This window comes from Salvia splendens, chromosome 21, assembly GCF_004379255.2.
Source record: "Salvia splendens isolate huo1 chromosome 21, SspV2, whole genome shotgun sequence".
Lineage (NCBI taxonomy): Eukaryota > Viridiplantae > Streptophyta > Magnoliopsida > Lamiales > Lamiaceae > Salvia > Salvia splendens.
This window is the reverse complement of record NC_056052.1, coordinates 4,230,486-4,255,872: the sequence shown is the minus strand read 5'-3', so window position 1 is coordinate 4,255,872 and position 25,387 is coordinate 4,230,486. Positions and strand designations below refer to the sequence as shown.

The 25,387-nt window shown below is 36.2% G+C and overlaps 1 protein-coding gene, 1 long non-coding RNA gene and 1 pseudogene across 2 annotated transcripts; all 3 read right to left on the bottom strand.

Moving 5' to 3' along the window:
• Positions 1-610: 610 nt before the first annotated feature.
• On the bottom strand, positions 611-6,083 carry LOC121784070 (annotated as a pseudogene).
• Positions 6,084-10,777: 4,694 nt separating this feature from the next.
• Positions 10,778-12,350, bottom strand: LOC121783745. Its single transcript, XR_006046639.1, has 3 exons — positions 12,046-12,350; positions 11,395-11,532; positions 10,778-11,178 (listed from the first exon to the last, which is right to left on the bottom strand). It is a non-coding gene; the product is annotated as an uncharacterized LOC121783745 (long non-coding RNA).
• A 7,293-nt stretch (positions 12,351-19,643) lies between these two features.
• LOC121783413 (ethylene-responsive transcription factor ERF008-like) lies at positions 19,644-20,482 on the bottom strand. The gene has a single exon (XM_042181475.1). It carries the CDS (start codon positions 20,327-20,329, stop codon positions 19,889-19,891), a length of 441 nt encoding a protein of 146 aa, XP_042037409.1. The 5' UTR covers positions 20,330-20,482; the 3' UTR covers positions 19,644-19,888.
• Positions 20,483-25,387: the final 4,905 nt, after the last annotated feature.

Below are 25,387 nucleotides of genomic sequence, written 5' to 3'. Positions count from 1 at the left end.
AAATACTCCCTCCGTCCCAGACTACTCGAACGTTTCCTTTTCGGCACGGAGATTAAGGAATGAGTGATAGACAAAGTCAAATATTACGGCTGTAGGTGATAATTTTTACTAAAAATGGAAAGAGTGCAAATAACTTGGGACGCCCAGAAAGGAAATAAGTGCAAGTAGTCCGGGACGGAGGGAGTATATTATTTTCATAACATTGATTCTCACAACTTAATCATGATATTGAATATCACAGGTTAACCTTAGATGGATAATTCTGGAATAATAAGAGTGTCTACTGAATAATGAATATGCCCCCTGAAATATTAAACTAACAGTCAAATCCTTTACAGAATTTATAATATAATATTCCCTCCGTCCCCTAAAAGAAACTCTTTCTTTTTTGGTCCATCCCCTAAAAATAGAAACTTTCTAATAGAGGAAAGTTCTTTCTCTCTAATGAGGTGGGACCCATTTTCTACTAACACACTTTTCTTTCTATCTCTCTTACTTTACCAATTTTGCATTAAAACCCATTATGTTTCAAAAGTTCCTCTTTTTAGGGGATGGAGGGAGTAATTGATTTTAACTACATGTACAACAGCCTTTATTTTTCAGAGCAATATTCGGAAACTGAACCTTATTTTCCATAGTATGAGATATTTTAAACCTTCTGAGTTTCGACAAATTTGAACTTATGGAAGACATTTTAATCAGTCTAATATATATATGGCAGTTCGTTTAAGAAAAACTTATTACCTTCAAATCAAGATCAACTTGACTTTTATCTTCAAGCAGACGATCTAACTCATCCTCTACTCTTTTAATGTTCGATAATATGTTAGCAACATTAATCTTCTCTTCCCTTACAATGCTCCACCGTGATTGTAGTGATGATATTTTTTTTTCCATGGTCATCTGCTCAGTTCTTAACTTCTCTGTATCATCAATCAAGGTATTCCTGATGATCAACAGAAGAGCACAATCAGCACATAATGCAGGAAACCTCTACTTCTACAGGATGTGAGGACTTGATTCAATCAAATTCATACAACAATTGCAAGCTCATCGATTAATATGCAAAAAATAGATAACTCTACAGAAATGAGATAAAGGTATTACCGACCTTTCTTTTTCCAAACTTTTCAGCTCTGATATGATCTCTTCTAGGGATTTGGCATCTAGACCTTGAGCTTGAATATCAAGTTTGCTTTCCAATTCATTTACCTGTTTCTGTAAAGCTTGCATTTCCTGGAACAGCCTGTCAACAGTTCCTACAGGTTGTATCAATGCATCTACACCCAGCACCTGTAGGGCAGAAAGTTTGTTATGCTAATGCAGAAGACAGTATCAATTTTTGGAGAAGAGCACAAAAAAATTAAGCAACTCATGAGAATGCCTTATAAGGTAAGAGATGGGTGATCACAGAACTGAAAATGCCAACAAGTTTATGGTGCAGAAAGAATATGAACAAAAGTTTGTACATGATCTTTTCACTTACTCTAGTACATCAGCTCTAAACTGAATGAGGTAGATAGGCTTAACTAGGAAAGCAAAGAGGGACATCTGAGTAACAGAAGGTTTTAATTATCTTTCTACAGTTCCTTTTGTTTTAAGAGTCATAAAAGAAAAGCATGAAATAGCCAAAAAAAAGTCCTGTTAAAGCTAAAATATACTGCAGTCGATGATTACATCATCAAGAGCCTGATGTTTTAGATCAAAATCCTCATTTAAGTCATGCAGGTTCTTTTCAGCAAGCGGAATTAACTTCTTGCCAGTTTTGACATATTCATCATAGACCACCCGGAGTTTGTCTAACTGCTGAAAGTGAAAATCAGCATTTGACGACTGTACTTCCAATAATTTCAGCCGTTCGGTAAGATCCAGTGCTTTCACTCTTTGCTGTAATGAAGCAAAGAGTTATAGACATCTCTTTTAACTAAGATAGGTTGGAAACATCAAATGGTTATATAAATTTAGGCACCTTTTTAATAAATGCATCTTCCTCATTGGATGAAAAAGGACTCTCACAGCAAGGGCAGTAGTGATGAGCACTAGCAATCTTTTCGAATGGTTCAAACATTCTCCCCATGCCATCAGAAACATTGTAGTCTCTGCCAGTATAAAACATAGCAAAGTTACCATATACACCAAAACCACCATTGATACATGCAACCTCCCAGAACTAAATATGATATCACTAAATAGAAGAACAAACAAATGAAGAAAACAAATTATAAGCGCAAACCTGCTCAGGTCATCTCTCCTTTCCTTGGCAGTCTCCAACATTTTAAGATATGAATCGATACCACCAGCCTGCGGATCCAAGGACTGAAGTTTGGATTCAACAAATCTCCGTCTTGCTGCATCAGGTTTAGAAACAAAAAAGAGAACCTTCAATAATAATCACCTCCCAGAACTAAATATGATATCACTAAATAGACACAACACCGCTAAGGCACTTATAAATCTTTAACATAGTAAATAAGTGTAAGGTATGATAACTGTGTCAAATTTACTTTCCCAAATACATTAAATGTTTTATCTTAATATGGAGGGGAGGGGTATATTTGAATGATAGAGGGAGCTTTTTGATGGGGTTCTTAAATGCAAAATAGCTCTCTTGTGTTTATCAGCTTAACCATTTAGACCTCTTAGATGAATGATCATTCAGACAGAACCAAAGCAAATAAAAGATATTGCAAATTCATCTATTAGTTGGCTCCTAGATCCAGGTAATTTAATTATAAGAAAAAAATTATGTCATTCAATACTTCGATCATTCAAAAGTTTGACCCTAAGATGGCACTCAATACCATATCAAAAATATTGCATGAGAACTGATGGTGAATAAACCATTTGTATCCATGAAATACTGTAATCTAATTCATTTATAGGGAAATGAACTAAATGTTGCCTGCTTAGGCTACAGCCAAGCTGTTGCATTTTCATCATCACTATACTCGCATGATACTACCAGGTGAAATAGTGTGTAACAGGCAAGCATATAGTGCATAAAAACCAAGCAGAATGAGCAAAAGAAATAGACCTTCTTATCCTGTAAGTCTTTGTGTAGGTCCTTCAACATTGACTGGATTCAATCAGTAAGGCTGGAACAAGCATCATCACTTAATGGGCCACTTGGTAGTGAACCTAAATTGTGCTTCCTGATTAGGCTTCGAATGGTGGAGTCTCTTTTATCCTTCTGGGACAATTGAGCCTGACGACAAAATAGAGAGAGTAGATTATCACATAGTGAAAATTTAATGATGCGCAATGTATATCACATTGCAGAAAGAGATACAAAAATACTATTTCTATGAGTGCTTGAAGCTTGGCAATCTCCTTGATATTTTTTGCAATGTCATCCTCAAGATGTCGACTTGTCTCCTTATTATCCATCTTTTCCCTCAATAACTTGTTAACTTTGGTTTCCAACACCGCAATCCTTTCGTCGAATTTGGATTTCCATTCATTTAGTTCTTCATCAGTGTCTAAGAAAAAATAGATGTGAAGATGAAAAAACAAAATCACCAACAATGATTCCATGGAAAAGAAGAAGCAGAAAAATAAACAAACAAGATCATGCAATCATATCACAGACCTTCACTTTCCTCATCAAGGTCACTATAGCGCTTGTGAACATCCTCAAACTTGGATTTTCTTTCCCTGACTTTGTAGCTATCTGACCTTGTAACTCGCGCAGGTCCTTCAACAGCAATTCAGTTTTATTAATCTCCCTGTCTATATTCTGTATTTTGGGGTCAAGCTCCTCGATTTGAGAATTTAACGTTGCTGTCCTCGCTTCATATTGTGCAATGCTCTCCCGTAGCTGGCTAAGACAACACCAGCTAATTAGCTTCATCAGGAAATAAAATGAAAGAAGATTAAAAGTATGAATAATGGTTATTGATAGGTCTTTCATTTCATGAATCGCAAGTGGCAACTCCAGCTTAAGAGCTCAATCACCCATCTTAACTTAATGCTCCAAAAACAAAAGCACTGGGCAATTCAATTATGGAATCAATAATACAATACTTTGCGATCAAAAAGTATACTTTTAGGATTCATCTACAGAAACATTGGCCTAGGATGGACCCTTTTCCCTTTATATCATTTCTAAGAGTCAAAATACATTTTATAGAAGTCAGAAACATAGCATCCCTACAAATGGACTATTATTCTATATATGCACCAAAAGTCAACAACCTTTTCTCTTTTGGCACAACAATAACATGTCTAGTGTGCCTTAATTGAGGGCTTGCATCAGTTCCCAATTCCCATGCTATTGCATTATGGTATGTGAATAAACCATGAAATTTTAATACTGAGTTCAAATTTCTTACATATAGTTGTGTGTCTAAATGTATCCAGTGTCTGAGTTTCCTTTAAAGCAATTAAAGGCAAATTATAAAATGTCTCTTTAGAATAATTCACAACCAACCCCAACCAAGCAGTCACACAGTTAAAGTATTCAAGTTCTTGTCCAAAAATGCTGCTACCAGAGAAGTCTGCTTCTCTGATAATGTTTTACAGGACCAGCTTCAAATCCCACAAAGTCTGCTTATCTCGGACGGTTCACAGTGGTCTTGAAATGAGTAATCAAAGATGCGCAATTATTTTAATCAGTGAATAAACTATGATGCTGCAGATCCCTTAAAATTCTCATGGAAGAAACCCATTCTTGCAAGTTACATTGAATAGTCAAGACACCGAACTCTACTACAGGCCTTTCTTGTCAAAGGACATGCAGTATTGTCTTCATGGTCCCCTCAAATTAAAATTCATACAATAAGATCTCCAGAAGATAGGGGTCACAGTTATGTAAGCCGAGAGGCATGCACGTGAAAGGAACACATCAACAGAGTGAGAGCCAGCAAGTTAAGCTCCAATAGTTAAAGAAAACTCTCTCTGCCCTGGAGTCCTAGACTAAGACTCCACTCAAAAATAACATCCAAAGCTACTGATATAGTGCTGTTGACACATATCCCCTACGATTCAGAAAATCTTGTCTGCACATGTGTCATATCTAAACAAGTTGAATTAGTTATGCATGAAACTGAATAAAGGCACTGAAAAGTAAAATATTACCATAGGGAAGGCAATGCCTATGAAATTTCAATAAATTTTATAAACCAAGTGATTTTACCTCTCCAGCCTGAGGATTTATCTTCTGAAGCACAGACTCAATTGCCTTGTACTCCATCTTGGTGGCTTTCTGGGTGAGCTGAAATGACCTTATGCAGACTACATCCTTCCTTGCTGCCGTCTTAAACCTTAGCTTTATCTGGCCCTTCGTCTCTGTCTCCCCTGCCACCTAAAAGTATAGTTCCAGGAATATTTATTCCATTATCTAAATAGGTGAACATGTATAGAGGCGTTAGAGAACCTTTGGGTCATGAACGAAGCTGTGACCTGACCGGGCATTTGGAGGTAGTTCACTTGTATTTACAGAATTTACAGAAAAACAAGTTTGTTTCAGTATTTACAGAATAACAGATTCCAGAGTAATATTCTTTGAAGACACCATGTGAAAAAGATCTTATATGGGTAACAATACTAAAAATTTAAAATATAAGGACTGAGTAATCCTTTTTCACTGAATAGAATGCAGTGAATTGTGCATTCTAAAGCAAAACGGATAAGATTGACACTTCAGTCTACACAGTTACCAGATTTTGCAATAACCACGAAATTGTAAAGGGGGAATAAGATGATAATAGTTCTAGAGTCGAATATGCATGATCAAATTAATCTCACAGACTGCTAAATTGCCCCAATTATGAATGCGAAAAGGGGATTACCACATCCTAAGCATAATGTACAACTTAAAAATGTGGAGATGATGAAAGGTACAAATCCCAATGCAAAGTGCACAAGAGGTATGGGGCATGAGTTTGTACAGTTTTTCCGGCACCGTTGGGGCCGACAATGAGAGTGAGGGGCGTGAAGAAGGTGATGACGTTTTTGTTTTCGGGGTCGAAGCTCCGGATGCCCTTTATCAACATTTTGTCGACAGTACTCATCTTTTCCGGCTATATATAGTTGATTATCGCAATCGGTTCTTCATCGGAAAGGAGAGAGGAGCTGGAGAGAGAGTTGGCAACTTCCACGGGCGGATACGGAAAAATTACACAGTTATATGCGTCTTACTCCTAAAAAAATAGGCACACAGACAGGCCCAATATAAAATTAAGACCTAAATTATTAACTACTACTAATTTAAAATTATAGTAAGATTTTTGAAATCTAATGGTCACATGTGTAGGATTAATTTTAATTTTTTAATATTAAAAAGATAATAAGGGTGTCCACTATAAGGCGGACGTCCCCAATAGCCCCGCCCCCTTTTTTTTGTCCACAATCCCAATTTTTTTGCCCGCGCCCAAAAAAAAGGGTTTCCGCCACTACAGGCAGACACTTCCAATAGCCCCGAAATTTTATAACCAATTTTAATTTTTTCCTTTAGTTTCAATCAATTATAGTTAAAATCATCAGAATTTAAATAATTAGAAAACGAGGTAATTGAGACCGAATATTCGTTGTATTGGAAACAGTAAAATTATACAACGAACATTTAAAACAAAATACAAATAAAAACGGCGCCACCGTCTAATCGGTGGCGGAGTCGGAATCCTCCTCTTCTTCTCCGTCTCCCCGCTGCCACCGGCCGCCCCTGCCCCAAGATCCTCTCGGCCAAGCCTAGACGGCGCTGGATTCGACTTATGAGTTTCAAGTATGTATCCTAGATGAACGGGTCGGTTGCGGCCTCGTATTTGCTGCAGACGTCCTGTAGTTGTTGCATCAACTGCACATCTAGGTTCTCCCTCAAGACCTCGCGGGAACCAGGGACCCTGTGCTGGGGTGCTGGGGCGGGCTGCGGGGTGCACGATCCAGACGCGACCGACGATCGGCAGGAGGAAATTCCATCCTCTCTAGCGCGTCGGATAGAGGCATGTTGTCCCGGAGGTGCGCGCCTAGAGTGTGTAACAGAGGGCTCTTCAGCTTGCTCATCGTTCAGATCGAATGATTGCGAGCCGCTGCCGCTGCTGTAGTCTTGTGTCTAGTACGCTTCGGCCCAGGAGCTCCAGCCTGCTCTTGCTCACAGATGGCCTTGAATTTCGGCCAGTGCTCAAGAACTTGATACTCCTCCCACATTGTAACTTCAGCCAGCCCTCCGTGTTGTATTGGCCCATAGACAATGCCTTCACGTCGGCTTCGCTCCGGCCACTCTCAGCATTGAGCAGGTTGTTCTGGTATATGCTCGTGAACCGCTTGGTGGCCGGCAGAATCCTAGACCACTTTTTGCGGAGCTGTTCTCCGTCACGCGGTTTGGCGTCTTGAGGTTTGAACTCATTGTATGCCAACAGGACGCGCTTCCAAAAGCTCCCCTCGGTCTGATCGGTGCCCACTATGGGGTCTGATGTGACGGCATCTCACGGCCTCGCCACAGCAATGGACTCCGCTTTGGTGTAGTGCGTGCCCCGTTTGTGTCCGGCCTCTGGCGCCACTGCATCGCTGCCACTGCCGCTGCCCGAGCCGCCACCGCCGCTTCCGACGCCCCTGCCCGAGCCGCCACTGCAGCCACCGCGTCTTCCACCGCCGCCACTGCTTCCACCCGCCCCTTCGGTCCAGTCGAGTCTCGTCGGAACGGGCGTATCCGGTACGCGCGAACTGAGCAGACCCATCATCATATCCAGGGCGTCTTGATCTGCACCAGTGAAAGGAGATTGGCTGGATTGGAAAGGAGTCTCCGGACGGGGATGGTTAAGCGCGTTGAGGTTGGGTCTGTAATCTCCAAACGCCGAGCGACTCAGATTCCGCTGAAAAGGTTGGGGCGTGGGAGAAGACCTTCACGGCTGAGATGGAGGAGGAGTTGGACTCGATCCCCACGGAGGGGGAGATTGACTCCAACTCCATGGCTGGGACGGAGAGCCGTCATATCCCGACGGCTGAGAAGGATATCCGCCATATCCCGATGGCTGGGAAGGATTGCCGTCATATCCCGACGGCTGAGAAGGATAGCCGCCATATCCCGACGGCTGGGAAGGATTGCCGCCATATCTCGATTCGTCCGAGCTGGGTGAGTCGTCGTGTCCACCGTGCATTTTTAGAGAGTTAAAAGTGTAGATAGTGAATGAATGGAGAGTGTGTGAAAATGATGTAAAAATGGGGGGTGGAGGAGTGGTATTTATAGGTATAATTTTCGAAATAAAATAAAATAAAATAAAATAAATTTGGAAGGGGGCGGCCGGCGCACCGATTGCCTGTGCACTATAGGTCGGCGCGGCGAAAGGACACCGGCGCGTCCTCGCACAAAAAACGCCGGAGGACCTTCCGCCCCGGAAATTTCATCCGCCTCGGGGCGGACGTCCTCCACACTATAGCAAGGCGCGGCGGCGGTGGGAAGGGGCCGGCCGGCGCGCCGCCTCTATAGTGGACACTCTAACAACTATCAAATTCATGGTTAAGGAACACACTATCAATACAGTGAATTAAATATATTAACACAAATACATGACAATGTCAACACAATTTCATATTGACATTGTACAAGCATTACATTGATAAAAACTGTTTTACGAAATATATGAACATTTACAAAAAAAATTATCATATTTTGACAGAAACATATGCATGTTGGATCTTGTTGGAATTATTATAAAATTATCTTTAGTTTGATATATATGTTGAGTGAAAAAAATAATTTAAATTGAAATAGTTATATGCATTTAAAGTTTTGAGATATTTTTTAAAGTTAGTTATAATTAATTTGTTGTTAATTAACATTATACAGTGTATTGATACTCGCGCCGAAAGATCTCGGTGGGAGTATTTTATAGGGGAGACGGAGAAGCGAGATTTAATAGCGTAACTCAATATAATATTCTTCCATGTAATAGATTATTGTAAATTAAATGGAAAAATATCAAATGCAAACTTGTCTTTAATTAAGGGTTTTAGGGAGATTGATTGGCCAAATAATCGACTATGAGAAAGCAAAGTAAAAAAAATGGAAAATATATTCATGGACAGGGGATTGATTGGTCAGATTTATTCACAAATCTTTCAATGAATATCTATAAAAGAATAATTTAATTAGTAAAATAGAAAAGGGGATTAAAAGTATAGTCATATGGCTATTTTGATCTTATTTGTGTATGAAATAAATTTTTAGGGAGTTTTTGTGATAAATTTACAGCATAAATGAATTGGTGGTTAGTTACAAGTTAGAAAGTGAATCATGTTTGTGTGGATAAAGACCTCATTAAATAATCTCCGGGTTATTTAACAATGTTCTAAAACGGACTAAAACAAACTAGATAAAGACCTCATTAAATAATCTACGGGTTATTTAACAATGTTCTCAAACGGATTAAAACTAACTAAAAATGAAGCAAACGATCCAGAGCTAGAAAAGTTCAATCATTATATATATACTGAGACAATATTTATTGATATATGATTTATAAATGTACATAAATGTCTTCCATGTCTTGGGGGTATTTTGGGTCGAAAATTTATCCAAATAGTTAAAAAAAATACCATGAATGTAATTATACCCAATTTCAGTGACCTCTCGTGCTATTTTAAAGTCTGGAGATTATTTATGTGCAATCCTACATGATCAAGGACTGTTTATGCACTTCACTCTTTTTTTAATTCCACATATCTAAATGGCATAGACATTCAACTTGCCAACTACATAAAACGGAGGCAGTCACGACATGATTACAAACCTATTTAAATTATTAGTCTGAGTTATCGATATTATTGTAGAACACAAATATATAAAATTGGAAATACTATGTAGTTAAGAAATTTTGAGGCATGAAATTTAGGAAATTGTATTTAATGAGTCAATTGAAAATAGAACGCAACAAAATAAGCTAACAATAAATTAAATAATTGAAGAGAGAAATGTAGAAGATAAAATATGTTCATTGTATATGCAATAAATATACTTTACAGATCTTCATTTACTGGCAAATTAATAAAGTTTGCCAATAATAAGTTTATTGGGAAATTGTAATTAATTTTCGCTCGAATCAATGTTTTTTTTGGCAAACTACATTTAATAAAGTTTGCCAACAATAAGTTTATCAATTTTTTTATCATGGTATGTGCCAGACTATTTATATAAATAGACACAGCATACATAGTTTTAACATAAAATCAAGCAATATGGTTTCACTGACTCAATCCTTTTATATCGTTTTCCTCCTCATTTCCGCCTTAGGTAAACTAACACTCAAATATTATAAATTGAATATTTTGCTTGTTAAGATAGATGTTTTAAAATCTTTGTGGTTATGAATATTAATCGAGCTAGCCACTCTGGTTTATGAATTCTCGTGACGAAAAACCTCGTCGAGCAGACGGAGACCGTTTGTTAGGGTTTTTTGCAAGATTAAAGATAATTAAGAGATAATTTTATTCATTCATGGATTAGAAAAGAATAATAATGTCTTTTATTCATAATTCTAGGATCTAAAGTTGATTCAACACTCTTATATGATCCGGGAAATAATCACAAAGAATACTCGAAAATGAGCTTATAGATTTGCTCGAATCGTCAATTATGGAGATCAAAATAAAAACTTACCATGCGCGAAAATAAATATCTTAACTTACCATTCAAGAAAATAAATACCCTATCGCACCATACAAGAAAATAAATACCCTAACTTTGTCACGAACACACTTTTTAAGGATAGAAAACTCCGTTGATCGCGACAAGGGGGGAATTAAAGAAGCTGTGAAGAAATAAGAACATTGGCACAATTGGACATGGCTAGCAATAATGAAAATAACTAGAATAGATTCAAAGTCACATAAACTCGAATGGAATAGTATCTCAACAATACGTGAACTCAACTGAAATACTATGTTAACGGAAGCGTTATGAGCAAATGACATCATGTATGAAAACATGATGCATTCAAACAAATATCTATCAACATAAACTCGCCATCTTAACTCAAACCAGTCAGTCGATTTCAACAATAAAGCCTGCAACAAAGGCAGTAATTGAGTTTATGATCTGCCAATTTCAATTCAGAATATTATGCCTTGGAACAAATTGCCTGCTTTCTGCAGACAAGGGAAGATAACTCTGAGGGTGTAATGTAAGAGAATTGGTTTTTCATAAATTTCATCAACTGTAGAAGAGATGCAAACCTTACTCAAGACCTGTAAATCAACAATGGCTTTTCATAAATTTCTGCAGACACATCAGTTCTAATTTCTAAATGGAGTAGTTGTGTCTAAGTATACAAACTTTCACATAATTATGATTTTGTACAGAATTTCTAAATTATTAGGTGGCTTCCAACCATATGATACTCAAGATGAAGTCTAACAATCTGTACTAGTTTATATCAAGATCTGAAGTTTTGTGAAACAAACCGTTCTAACGCGACTAGGAACTCTTTTCGGCTTCCTTCTCTTGATGCCGCCAAGGATTGAGAGCGTCTCTCATGGCCTGAGCTTCAGGCGAACTCTCCCAAGCCCTCTTCTCTGACTCCAAAACTGCTACTTTATCGTCTGCTTAATTTAGGAAAATACATACAAGAATATGCTAAAAATCAGTAGCAGAAGAGGTTCTACTCACTATATAACCAACAAAGAAACATGAATTGAATAGACTACAAGCATATTGCAACACTGAATCTGTGAGTTAGTGCTCTCACATAAGGTATCAGAAAATGAAGTTGACTAAGTGGTGCATCATTGCAGCAATTTCATGTTCAAGATTAAACTCTGGAAGCATAATCAAAGCATGGACATCTTCTTATCTTTTCACATTCTTTTACATTAGCCTAATTTAAGAGGTATCCAAATCACCAACAATAGACCAGGGAAATAAAATCAATAATTCCAACATCTCCCTGACCAAATACACAAAATTAAAATTCATAGCACTCAAGTTCAGGAATGGCTTCTCACTGATTAACGGTTGATAAAAAAACAAATCAAACTAAGCAAATAACCCTGAATGTGTGTGTTGGTGCGAGTGGGAAAATAAAAAGATGGAAGGGAGAAGGAGGGATCTCACACAGAAACCAGTTTTGATCATGAAAAGCTCCATTGAACCTCCAACCATCGCTGACCCAACAGCTATCTTCAAGTACCAATCCCAGAACTTCATCGCTTCTTCTCCCTCAGTTTTCCACGGAAATACAACCTTCACAATAGGATTCTCTCTCGTCAGATTGGGCTTTAAGTCATTCACCTTTTCTTTTGCTAAAACAGATTTTGATGTTTACAAGAATTTGGAGGTTAGGGGCTCATAATTAAGAAAAAAGATTAATACTTGTGTGAATTAACTTTGTAGGAGAGGGAAGGTTTTACAGTGTAGCGGCAGAAATCTGATCTGTGCTGAAATTGGAAATTCTGTAGCTTGGAGCTGTTGGGTCATATGGGCTCAAAAGATTTTAGCTACTTGGGCTCAATTCAGAAGATGTAATTTAGCTTCAATACCATTAGGCCCAAAGAATATTTATTTACTTTCATGCCCAAACTAAATTGTAATTTAATTTATATTAAACTTTATCATGTACCGTATCGTCTAGTTGGGCTTGAATTTTTTGTACTCCCTATTTCACATTCAATAACTACTTAGTGTTATTCCAAGCACTAAACGTAAATTGAAACTCCTCTTGATCAACCGTAGACGTTCTAATACTCTGTCAATTGAGCATTACAAAAAAAGTATTTTTATTTTGGCTAAACTTCGATGCCCTTTCGAGAACAACTAAAAAAAATAGAAAATTTTGGGGCATTACACACGTACCATGCTAAAAAAATTAAATACTCTAACTTATAATGCAAAAAAATAAATACTCTAACTTATAATGCAAAAAAAATAAAACCTAACTTGCGAAAAACATAATTTTGGAAACGATCTGGCGCCCGAGTTTGACATTGAGGCCGCGAGCTTTCCATGCTAGGTTCACTTGTCGACGCGTTGTCATCCTCCAACGCGGTCTCTTTGTCGTCTTCATTCACGCTATCATCTGCTATAAAGCCTAAGAGCATCCGCATCGGTGCTTGATGCGGAGGACGATGTCCGTGCCGCTGGCACGACTCAGCTCGATACATAGAGCACGCCCGTGCCGCTGAGCAGGCTGACGTGGCGCAACGGGATTGGCCAACGGCAAAGCCGCTGGCATTTTCAAAATTTTTTTAAAAATTGAATTTAATTTGAAAAATCATTTTAAATAAAAAAAATACTTTCCCACTTCCCAATAAATTATATCCGTTTCCTCCCCACTTTTAATTTATTTTTCAATTTTTTCCCCCAAAATTCACATTTTCATCTATAAATACCCCCACTTCTACACAAAAAATTTCCCACCACACTACACAATTCTCATCTAAATTCTCTTATCAATTCTCAATCTTTCACTCTTACAAAAAAAATGTCTGGCTCCGGCGATCACCCCACCGACTCACGCGGTTGGAAACACGAATGGTTCGGCTCACAACCATTCCCTAGTCCGGAAACGCAATTCTCGGCCCCTCCTCAAACCCAAGGTTCTCAAGTTCCGGGTGGCTACCGGCCTTACCCGGTGGATGACCAAGATGCCCTCGATGGGCGATACGGGTGGGCACCCGAACCCGGATCGGGAGGGAGCAGCGGCTCTCAAACTCCTCCTGCTCCTACTCCTCGTGGTGTCTGCACCCCGTACACTCCGGCGGAGACGGATCAGTTATTCAAAGCCTATTTGATTATCTCCGAAGATTCGGAGGTTGGCACGAACCAAAACGGGGATAGGTTTTGGTGGCGCGTTTCTCGCCGGTACAATGAAAACAGCCCGGATGGAACCATCGAGCGCAATGAGAGTATGGTGCGCAATACCATCTTCAGAGCCAACGAAGAAATCCAAAAGTTCCATGGGTATTACCTCCAGGAAGAGCGGTCGGCGGGGAGCGGCAGGAGCGAGTTTGACATCATCAGTGTCGCGTTGGCGACCTACCAATCCCAACACTACAAACCGTTCAAGTACCTCAGCGCTTGGCAGGAGGTGCGCCATCATCCGAAGTATAAGGCAGACGTATTATCCTTTTCCAGCTCCTCAGCAAACGGTCGAGGTCAGTATCCCTATCCGACGCCGGCGAGGATGAGGTGGCTAGCCAACTTGTCGGAGCTAACTTGGGTAGCCCCAACGCCGGCCCGAGCAATTCCCAACGCCGGCCGCAAGGAAGGAAGAAGGCGACGGCCAACCGTCGTCGCGCTGCGACTCCAGCCGCCCCCACTCCCGCTCCCTTTGTGCCACCTCAACCCCCCACCAACTCGTTGTGTACCATTTTGGCTCAACTCAATTTGGCCGATAGGTATCGGATGACTCTCGAGCAACTTGATTCACATTTGGCAATGATACGGGGTCTCCGAAAAACATTGGGGATAGGGCCAGAGGACTAGTCTTCCACTGGGTATTTTTTAGCCTTTAATTATGTAATTTTTAATTTGAAGGATTTTAATTATATATTTTTTATTTTTTAGGATTTTAATTATGTAATTTTTATTTTTTAGGATTTTAAGTTTGTAATTTTTATTTTTTATGATTTAATTATGTAATTTTTATATTTTAATGTATTTTTAGTAATTGAAGTATTTAAATTAAATAATGGAATGTGAGACCCTTGTGCATGTCCTTGCGGAAGAGCATGGATGTGAGTGTTGTGCTTTTGGGGAAGAGCAGGGAGTAAAAAATTAATAAAAGTGGGTTCGGGCCTACATCCATGCTCTTGCCAAAGAGCAAGGATGTGGATGCTCTAAAGGTATTGGAGAAAAGTTTTTGCACATAAATTCATTTGTAAAATTACTCTTCACGATTCAAGGGCCAAGCAGATGAAGACGAAGCTCAAAATGACACAAACATTGCATAGTGGAGTTCATATAAAGGTGTTTCCCACGGTCACTAATTTAGTAGAATCACTGGCGAGTTTTTGATTTTTAGTTAAACTTTTTCTCCAAACTGAATTGAATAAAAAAAACCAATGCATGAAAATTATAACCGAAGCGAATCAATTTATTCACAAAAGAAATCCGAATTGAAAACCAAAATTCCACAAATATAGTAAAAAAAACTAAAATTCTAAAATTATTTTTCTTGTATCTACAAAAACATATGCACTATCGTATCAATCAATTAACATCTGCAAACAATTACAATCTTCATAAAATCTAAATATCATAACATGCCAAAAATTTAAATTAAACCAAATCGAAATTCGAAAAAACCCAAACCAAATCAAATTGGATATTTGATTTTTGCATTAGACATAGCAGCCGCCGAAGAAAAATAGGATTTCACAAAAATTGAAATCTAATTCTCAACTCTCAAGCTCTATAATAATGCAACAAGATCCAATGTATTTTGCAAAATCCAAAGGAAAACACAATCCCTGAAGAAAAAGAAAAATACGGCACTTGGATACGGAGATGAAGCCATGAATATGGCAATGGAACCCTCGATATATTTAGTCTCGGACATTAACAACTCTATCATTAGGTCAACGCATACACACATAATCATGTAATGGTTGGTCTCACATACTATTGCATAAAACACTCATAATGAATTTAATTGCGAAATTAACTCTTTCTACCGTGATAGTGACAACTGGTAATATGAAAGACAAAACCAACGTATAAATCTAATGGTCTATAAATTGACATGTGTAGGTTTAATTTTTATTTTTTAATATTAAAAAGATAATTACAACTATCAAATTCATGGTTAAGGAATTCATTGTCAATATAGTGAATTAAATATATCAACACGAAGACATGACAATGTCAACACAATTTCATATTGACATTGTACAAACATTACATTGATAAAAACTGTTTTACTAAATATATGAACATTTACAAAAAAGTTATCAAATTTTGAAAGAAATATATGCATGTTGGATCTCGTTGGAATTCTTATAAAATTATCTATAATTTGATAGATGTCGAGTGAAAAAAATAATTTAAATAGAAATAGTTAAATGCATTTAAAATTTTGAGATATTTTTTTAAAGCTAGTTATAATTAATTGTTGTTAATTGACATTATACACTGATACTCGGGCTGAAAGATGTCGGAGGGAATATTTTATAGGGGAGACAAAGTTCAATCATTATATATATACTGAGACAATATTTATTGATATATGATTTATAAATGTACATAAATGTCTTCCATGTCTTGGGGTATTTTGGATCGAAAATTTATCCAAATAGTGAAAAAATACCATGAATGTAATTATACCTAATTTCAGTGACCTCTCGTACTATTTTAAAGTCCGGAGATTATTTATGTCCAATCCTATATGATCAAGGACTGTTTATGCAGTTCACTCTTTTTTTAGTTCCACGTGTCTAAATGGCGTGGACTTTCAACTTGCCAACTACATAAAACGGAGACAGTCACGACATGATTACAAGCCTATTTAAATTATTAGTCTGAGTTATCAATATTATTGTAGAACACAAATATATAAAATTGGAAATACTATGTAGTTAAAATATTTTGAGGCATAAAATATAGGAAATTGTATTTAATGAGTCAATTGAAATAGAACACAATAAAATAAGCTAACAATAAAGTAAATAATTGAAGAGAGAAAAGTAGAAGATAAAATCTATTCATTGTATATGCAATAAATATACTTTACAGATCTTCATTTACTGGCAAATTAATAAAGTTTGCCAATAATAAGTTTATTGGGAAATTGTAATTATTTTTCACACGAATCAATGTTTTTTTGGCAAACTACATTTAATAAAGTTTGCCAACAATAAGTTTATTAGTTTTTTTTATCATGGTATGTGCCAGACTATTTATATAAATAGACACGCATACATAGTTTTAACATAAAATCAAGCAATATGGTTTTTGTATCGTTTTCCTCCTCATTTCTGCCTTAGGTAAACTAGCACTCAAATATTATAAATTGAATATTTTTCTTGTTAAGAGAGATGTTTTAAAATCTTCGTGATTATGAATATTAATCGAGCTAGCCACTCGGTTTATGAATTCTATCAATTTATAATATATGTTGTGTTCTCTCAATATGTTCACTTGAACTTGAGTTAGATACAAAAGTTTCGTCCTATACTCATGTTCTATTTTTTCTCAATCTATTCAGGTCGGTTCATCAATTTTAAACATAATTGGCATTCTTACCCTAGCATAATGATACTCTTGGTTATATAGAAAATGGTAAAGAGCCAATTTTGTTTCATCTACCAAAAAATCCCACTATTACGTAATTACCATTTAGTACACATTGTTTCATTTTGGGAATAAAATGTCCTGCAAAACATTTCTGATGATTAGGATATCGTTGAGGCAGCCAAAAAATATATGTTTGATTTAGCTTAATTTTTGTTTTTTTTTATGTAAATACTCAATATAAATAAGAGGCATGCATCAAAAAATAATTCAAAACACAAAAAGGAAATTGGAACAGGATTACTTAATAATTATTGTAATTAATTAAAAAAATTGTAATGGTGTGGCTATTGGGATTCGAACCCAGGTCTCCACAGAGACAACATGGCATTCTTACCACTGAACTACAGAGCCACTTTAGAGAGACACACATGACGCACATGCGTTTTACCCTAAGACGCATGTGCGTCATGCGTCTTTCAATTAAAATAAAAAAATTTGAAAGACGCATTACGCTCATGCGCCGTGCCCTAAAACGCATCACGGTCATGCGTTTCATTAATGGGTGACGCATGAGGGTCATGCGTCTCTCCCAAAGCCGGAATTTAAAAAAAGCCCAGTACACTCGAGGAATGATAATTGCATTCTAGAACAAAAAAGAAAAAACCCCTTTCACACTGTGATATCGAGAATTTTGATTATGGAACCAAAGTATGGAGATTTTCGTATTCAATGGAATGAGAATAAATTACCTTTTGGAGGAAGAGAAGAGAATAACGGCAGATTGGGTGTTTGCGATTTCTTTTTCCTCAGATTTTGGATGGAAGAATGTGTGAGGAAGAGATGGCTGCGTGTGTTAACATAAGAAGGAGAAAAGGTTTGATTTTTAGTTGCAGATTTTTAAGGGAAGATGGAGAAATAGGGGAAACCGTGTGGAAGAAGTTGGGAGGTATTTGACCAAATATTTGACTGCAGGATTAAAATAATTAATTGATTTTTGGGCTTTTCAAAATTTGTCCCAAGTAAAAGAAATAAAAGGCTAGAACAGGATGGATATATGTGATAAGCCCAAATATTTGATTCAGCACATTAATTAAAAAGTAAATCACCTAAAAAGTCACAAACTTTGGAGAAAGCTTGGTTTTTCCCACAAACTATAAAAGTTGCGCCTAAAGTCACGAACTTTAACGGATCGTGCAAATTTCCCAAACTATCCGACTCGGCGGCATATTTCCGTTAAAAACTTATCCCACGTGGCATGCCGAAGGCATGGCTTGACAAAATTTCTGGCTTAACCCTAAACTCAAGTAATATTATCTCTTTTTGGCTGATTTCGAAAGCGCAATCCCAATTCAATCAACGGAAAACGTAATCGACAAGAGTGAAATCATAGACAAACGGTTTAGGGATGAAATCGGCGACGTGTAAAGAAGATTCAATAAAAAAAACATAAAACGACATCGTTTTGTGCCCAGTCAAAAATTTTGCCAAGTCACGCCTCCGGCATGCCACGTGGGATAAGTTTTTAACGGAAACATGTCGTCAGGTCGGTAGTTTGGGAAATTTGCACGATCCGATAAAGTTCGTGACTTTAGGTGCAACTTTTATAGTTTATGGGGAAAACCAAACTTTCTCCAAAGTTTGTGACTTTTTAGACAATTTTCCCTTCTTTGATACACACCAGGATTAATATGGTTTGTACAATGAAATTCATGTCATTACAAAAATTATATTCCAGTTAAAATTTTGGTATACCATTAATTTTGGTAAATTTTAATACTCATTATATTCCAATTAAAATGAAACGAAATTCTTTTTAAATTATTCTACTAAAAATTTCTGTACTTTTCTGACTTTATTTTTTCTAACTTACGAAACAAGCAATCATTCTGAAAAATATTTGATGGAAGTGAGGAATATAAAATAAGTTTATTGAGGCAGAAGTAATTTATTCCCCCAATGGATAAGAACGGGAGCTTTAAGAAAGTGCATATGGTGGGTTGCTGTGCACTAAACGTAAGTCGACCCAATTCCATTATCCATTCAAAACTCTCCCAAGAAGCCTATCCCCTCCTTCTCACATTTTTCATTATTATATTAGTATTATACTCCAACTATATCATTTAGTTAATATAATAAAATACAACATGATTGAGATTGACCCACCGGGCCGCCACCGTGTCAAAGCAAGAAATAATAATTATACTCCTAAACACCCCAACATTAAAAAGAAAATAGTACTGCTCCTATCAATAATGACATTACAAAATTAAAAAATTCAAAACTCAAAAATTGAAATCTTGATAATTAATTGAAAAATATCCACTTGCACCAAACTCGAGCAATTGTAGGCCCCCAGCTGCTTCCCGCTCCTCCTCCACCACCACCAATAATCATCAACACTAACATGCAATTCCTCTACAACAAAATCTCTGCTGCTGTATATACCTAAGATATGTACATTAATTATTCTTTTACACGAGCATAACGCCAAACTGTTCCATCCAACCATATCAATATAGCAAAAATAACAACATCAAAATCAAAATCAAAATCAAAATCAAAATCAAAATCTAGTAATAATATACAAAAATCTCCAAAAATAAATCTAAAAGAGATCCCTGCCTGAATTACTAGGTGCATGTTTTTCACCACACCCCTCAACGAGGAACACTAAATTACTAATACTACTAAAAAAAAAGTAAAAACGTTATTTGTAGTAATTAACAATTATGAGCTATAGTCAAGGCTGGAGTCTTCGGGTTCGGGCTCGGGCTCGGGCTGTTTGTTGAGATCGATCTCTTCTTGAAACCAAGCGGGTTTTGAGGAGTGGCGATTGGTGGAGTGGAGGGCGTCGACTCTGGCGCCGACCTCGGCCGCCTTCTTCCTTATGGAGGCGGCGGAGAGGTCGTTGAGGGCGCCTCCGGCGGCGGCGGCGATTTGGTCGGGGAAGTTGAGCTTGGCGGTGGGGCCGCGGAGGTAGAAGACGGCGGTGTCGTAGGCGCGGGCGGCGGCGACGGCGGTGGAGTAGGAACCGAGCCAGATTCGAGATCTCTTGTTGGGCTCTCTAATCTCGGCCACCCACTTCCCCCACTTGCGCATACGGATACCTTTGTAGGGCTTGTCGCTCCGCCGCCGGGAGGAGATTCTGGGTGCTCCGCCGCCGTCCATTTCTTCAATTAATTGGAAAGAGGAGAGAGAGAGAATTAAGTCATATGGGCGGGGGCGGCCAGCTTAGTTTTTATTCTTCAAAAGCGGTTTTTGTGAGCCAAAAAGACTAACGAAATAAAGAAATCCACCGACAAAACACTCTCTCTCTCTCGTTACGGCATTTTCTCTCTCTAGAATCACTCATATTTATACAAACCAATATCTACTTTATAGGATTAATAAATATAATGAGTCATTAAATTATAAAATTTGTTTTTTTATTGAAAATAATTAGATGAAATAACATATTTAATATTGGATATCACAAAATAATAATATAAAATATTTGAAAATTAATAGAACTAATTTTAAATGCAAAACATAGAACACTAGCTAAAAGCAAACTGATGTACTTCGTTTTTTGTTCATCATAGCAAAATTCATATTTTAAAATGAATAAAAAATGAAGCAAAAATAGCGTTAGGAATGGATTTTTTTTTATAAATCTGCGTATCGTGAGGCTTGTCTTTTGTGATTAAATATTTTTTACGACGTACGAAAAATAGAAAGGTTGGGCGGCATGATATAGTGTATGAATTTGGTTTCAGCCGCAGAGGCTTTTTCTCACTCGTCATTCTCCACTATTTGGCTCTACCGGAGAAATGGGAAATTATATTTAAAACTTGGATTTCCTCATATTTTGTTAGCCTCGGATTCCACGAAATAGCTGGTGTCATTAGAGCATCTCCAATACCCGGATGTCCCACTCGGACATCCACTAGGACTTCCCAAAAACACCTCCTGCCACGTCACTAGGACTTCTCATCCCACTGCCACGTCACTAGGACTTCCCCTGCACAATCCGCCCTTCTCACTAGGACTTCCCGCAATAAACAAAATCACAAATTCACAAATAAAGCAATTTACGTTTACGGAAATAAAATTTCAACACGAATACGAAAGGGAAAAATTTACGTATATATAGAGTTTTTAAAAAAATAATAAAAAATTAAATACCGGACGTCCGACCCACGCCACAATGGCGGACGTCCACCCGCCCATCGCCCGCACGTCCGACGTCCTTACGGGACGTCCGTATCCGACTTGCCACGCCACAATGGCGGACGTCCCGGTCGCCCGTCGCGGATGTCCGACCGGACGTCCGCCATTGGAGATGCTCTTATATTTGGTCGGACGTCCGCCATTGGAGATGCTCTTATATTTGGTCGGACATCCGCCATTGGAGATGCTCTTATATTTGAAGATTTGTTCTTTTGCTTACAAACATTAAATTCGATCTCACTTCATGATTATAAATATATGTGTCTTTTATAAAATGGAAAGGCTGACTGTAATTTAAAATTATTCAGAAATCAGACTATTTTGGTAGAACTAAAATTTCCACTTAATTGTGTAAACACTCCAAATCCTTGAGTATATCAGTGATGTGAATATTTCAGTATTAATAATTGGCAATGATACGGAAATCCAAAAATAATTAAACGCCTGTATATTCGTTGGCCAAGTTTGAGTTAATTAATTAATAAATATGCGAAATGATGATTAATTATGAATAGTCGTTGGTGTGGTTGGTTTAGTCTTTAGAAGAAATAATAAAAAAAAAAAGGAAATAAAAAAAGAAGAGTAGGTCGGTGGTCGGTGAGGCGGATAGATACCGTTGCGACTTGACTTTGGGAGCCTTCTTCAGAGCCACTTCAACAATTAACGATTTTGTAAATTGACTGCCCTTTGCTTTTCAGTTTGTGCCTTTGTGGGCCATCCTCTGTCATCATTTTTAAATTCAAATTTATTAATTATGCAACATAAACAATTCATAAATAATGAAAAAATATTATTATACGAGATAAAACAATTATTAAAAAATAAAATGAATTAAATTAAATTAAAAAGAAAAACGACTTCCTATAATAAGACAATCCATGACATAATATGACTAATATGAAGCTTTTTTGTTCATGGGAGTCTTATTATTTAGGATTCACCAATTGGGATAATTATTTATTCTATTTAATTTTCTAATTTTTTGTTAAATAGATTATTAATTAGGTTTAACTGTTTCATAAATAGGGTAGATAATTTTTTTAAGTTTTAATTTTAGGTATAAATATCAATTAATTATAGTTATTTATATATTATCATAATTTATATTCTATATCAAATTCTCCCTATCTCATAAAAATGGACATATTTGGAATGATACCCCATATGAGTTTAAATGCACAGCACAATGAATAAACTAGGAGAGAGATAGTCTGAGTACTCATTAATAGAGGGTGGGTCTAGTTCATTAGAGAGAAAAAAAATGCATAAAATAGAAGTGGATTAGTTTTATGAGACCAATCAAAATGGAGAGAATGTCTATTTTTATGGAATAGATAGAATACTACCCCATCCGTCCTATAATAAGAGTCACACTTTACCTTTTTAGTCCGCCCCACAATAAGAGTCGCACTTCATTTTTACAATAAATGGTAAGTAGGTCTCACATTCCACTAACTCACTTCACTCACATTTTATTATAAAATTAATAAAAAAATGAGTCTCATATTCCACTAACTTTTCAAACCATTATTCTTTACATTTGTTAAAACTCGTGTTCACAATGGAAGGAGTATAAAATACTAATATTAAATTTTAATAATGGGACATGAATGAGATACAACCGAACCGCTCTTTTAAACTAGAGATGAATCATTATAAAGAGAATGAGATTCCTATAAAAAAAGTTCATTTGGCTTTATTTAAGAAAACAAATACCAGATTTAAAAATCAAAATAGCATTCTTCATCTAAAATTTTATCTTCTTATCTAAACATTAGAAATTTTTTCCGACAAGTCAATTATATTGCTAAATAATAGCACACTTGTAGTATTAAAGTCTTTGAACACGTTTGTAACATTATGGCAAAACACCTAATTCTATCTATTCAAGCTTTTAGGGACCAAATCATATAATATTAAGGTGTAGAACTTTGGCGTGTTCATAACTGAATCTTACTCCTACTAATTTAATTATAGTAGTATATAATATTCTCTTTATATTTCAATAAAAGTAAAATACCCAATTAAAAAGGTACGTCGAAGCTAGAATGCAAGAAACAATTTATAAGTGTATTGTAAATATTCAATCCGAGTTGTTGGTTTACCTACAATATTAAAGCATTGCATTTGATATTTGTGTGTTTGAATTGAGCAACTGCTAATAAATTTTAATGATTAATTTGGTATTGAGTGTAACAATTATTTTTGACAATTACTCTTATTTATTTATTTATTTCTCTTCTAAATTTGGATTATTTCAAAGTAGATCGAGAATAGTTTCTAGTAAGTTGACTGTTTAGTTGTTTTGTCACTCTCATTGAATCGACGTTTTCGTATCTGTGGGAAGATTCTTTTTTAAGGTAAAACTGAAAATGGGAGTTGATTTCTTAATTTGTACTATGTTAATTTACTTTGAAAACTTCGTCAATTCTTTTCTCTATTTGACACCAAAAGTACTTTTAGTTATGTGTGAAATATTGTATGCAAATTTTATGTTTTAGACTTGTATATTAATATATTGTGATGTGATGGATCACAATGAACCGATCATTAAATCTAACACCAAAATTCATAAATAATTTTTGTCGGTATGTATCAAAATTCATAAAATTAAAGTGAATATTTCTTTATTCATAAAACTATTGTTTTCCCTCAAAACTAAATTCTTGTGATATTTGTGAAGATTTTATCGCTGCAAATATTAAATTATAGAAAAAGGAAAACAAGAAATCCAATAGAAAAGGGAAACAAAATAAATATTTTTCTATAGTAACATGCTTTTGTTTTTATTTATTTATTTTTAATTTCTAAATAGTTTTGATATTTCGGTGGTGCTTGGACAGATCTTTAAATTGAAGCAACTTTAGTTGAAACAAAAGAAGCAACTATTTTGAGCATCTTAAATAACGATGCACTATTCACTTGCTTTCTGTCATAGCAAAAGGAACGCAATTAATACAATCATAATGTAGTCGTTGCTAAGTGGGTGTTCAAGAACTAGAATTATAAAAATGGCCAAACAATTCAAACAAGCCTTCTTGTGTTCGCATCATTGGTTTAGGGAATTATTGAAGCTAAAGATATAGTACTATTATTGTAACACTTATTTGAATATATTATGGGACGGTTAGTTTGGTGGATGCAATAGATAAGGCTGATAAAATAGAGTAGAATTATAGTTTGTGTTTGAATTAATTTATTATGGTGTAGGATAAAATTGAATGATTATGACTAAAATGAAAAAAATATGATAAAATTTTGACTTTTTACAATCATGCAGAAATGCATAGAATTGAGAATACACAAAACCAATAACAATCTTTGTGAGAATATTTCTCTGAATTTTATATTATAGATTGATCATTGAAGGATGGTTAAATAGTTAATTCAACTTTCGGTGATAAACTAATAGTGTGATTAGGTGTAGGTTGAGTTATCCATCACAACCTTTATCAGGCAAAGTAAACATTTGAATAGGTTAAATAATATCACATGTGTGTGGTGGTCTAATGGTAGTATGGTGAGTTCACTATGACCTTTTAAATTTGTGTACAAGAGAAAAGGTAAAATTAATTATCAACCTTGTCTTATTAGTCATATCACTTGAACAAAATGCTTCCTATTACAACCGACCATATTGTTTATGCGTCATATAGGGAGTGTGGATTCTCATTATAGATTTTATGGATGAGTATTTATTTTAAAATTAATATATATAATATTGAAATTTAATATTTATATTGAAATTTAAATGATTTTTTTTCTTTCTACAAGCTAGAAAGATTATACTCCCTCCGTCTGCCATTGGAGTCTCATTTATGGGTGACACGAGTTTTAAAAAATGTTAAGAAAAGTGGAGTTAGTGGAATAGAGATCCCACTTGTATATATTAGTTTTAAATAAAATGTGAGTGAAATGAGTTATTGGAAGGTAGGACCCTATTACCATTTATGGTAAAAGTGAAACGGGACTCCTATTTGTAGACGAACTAAAATGGAAAAATGAGACTCCTATTCT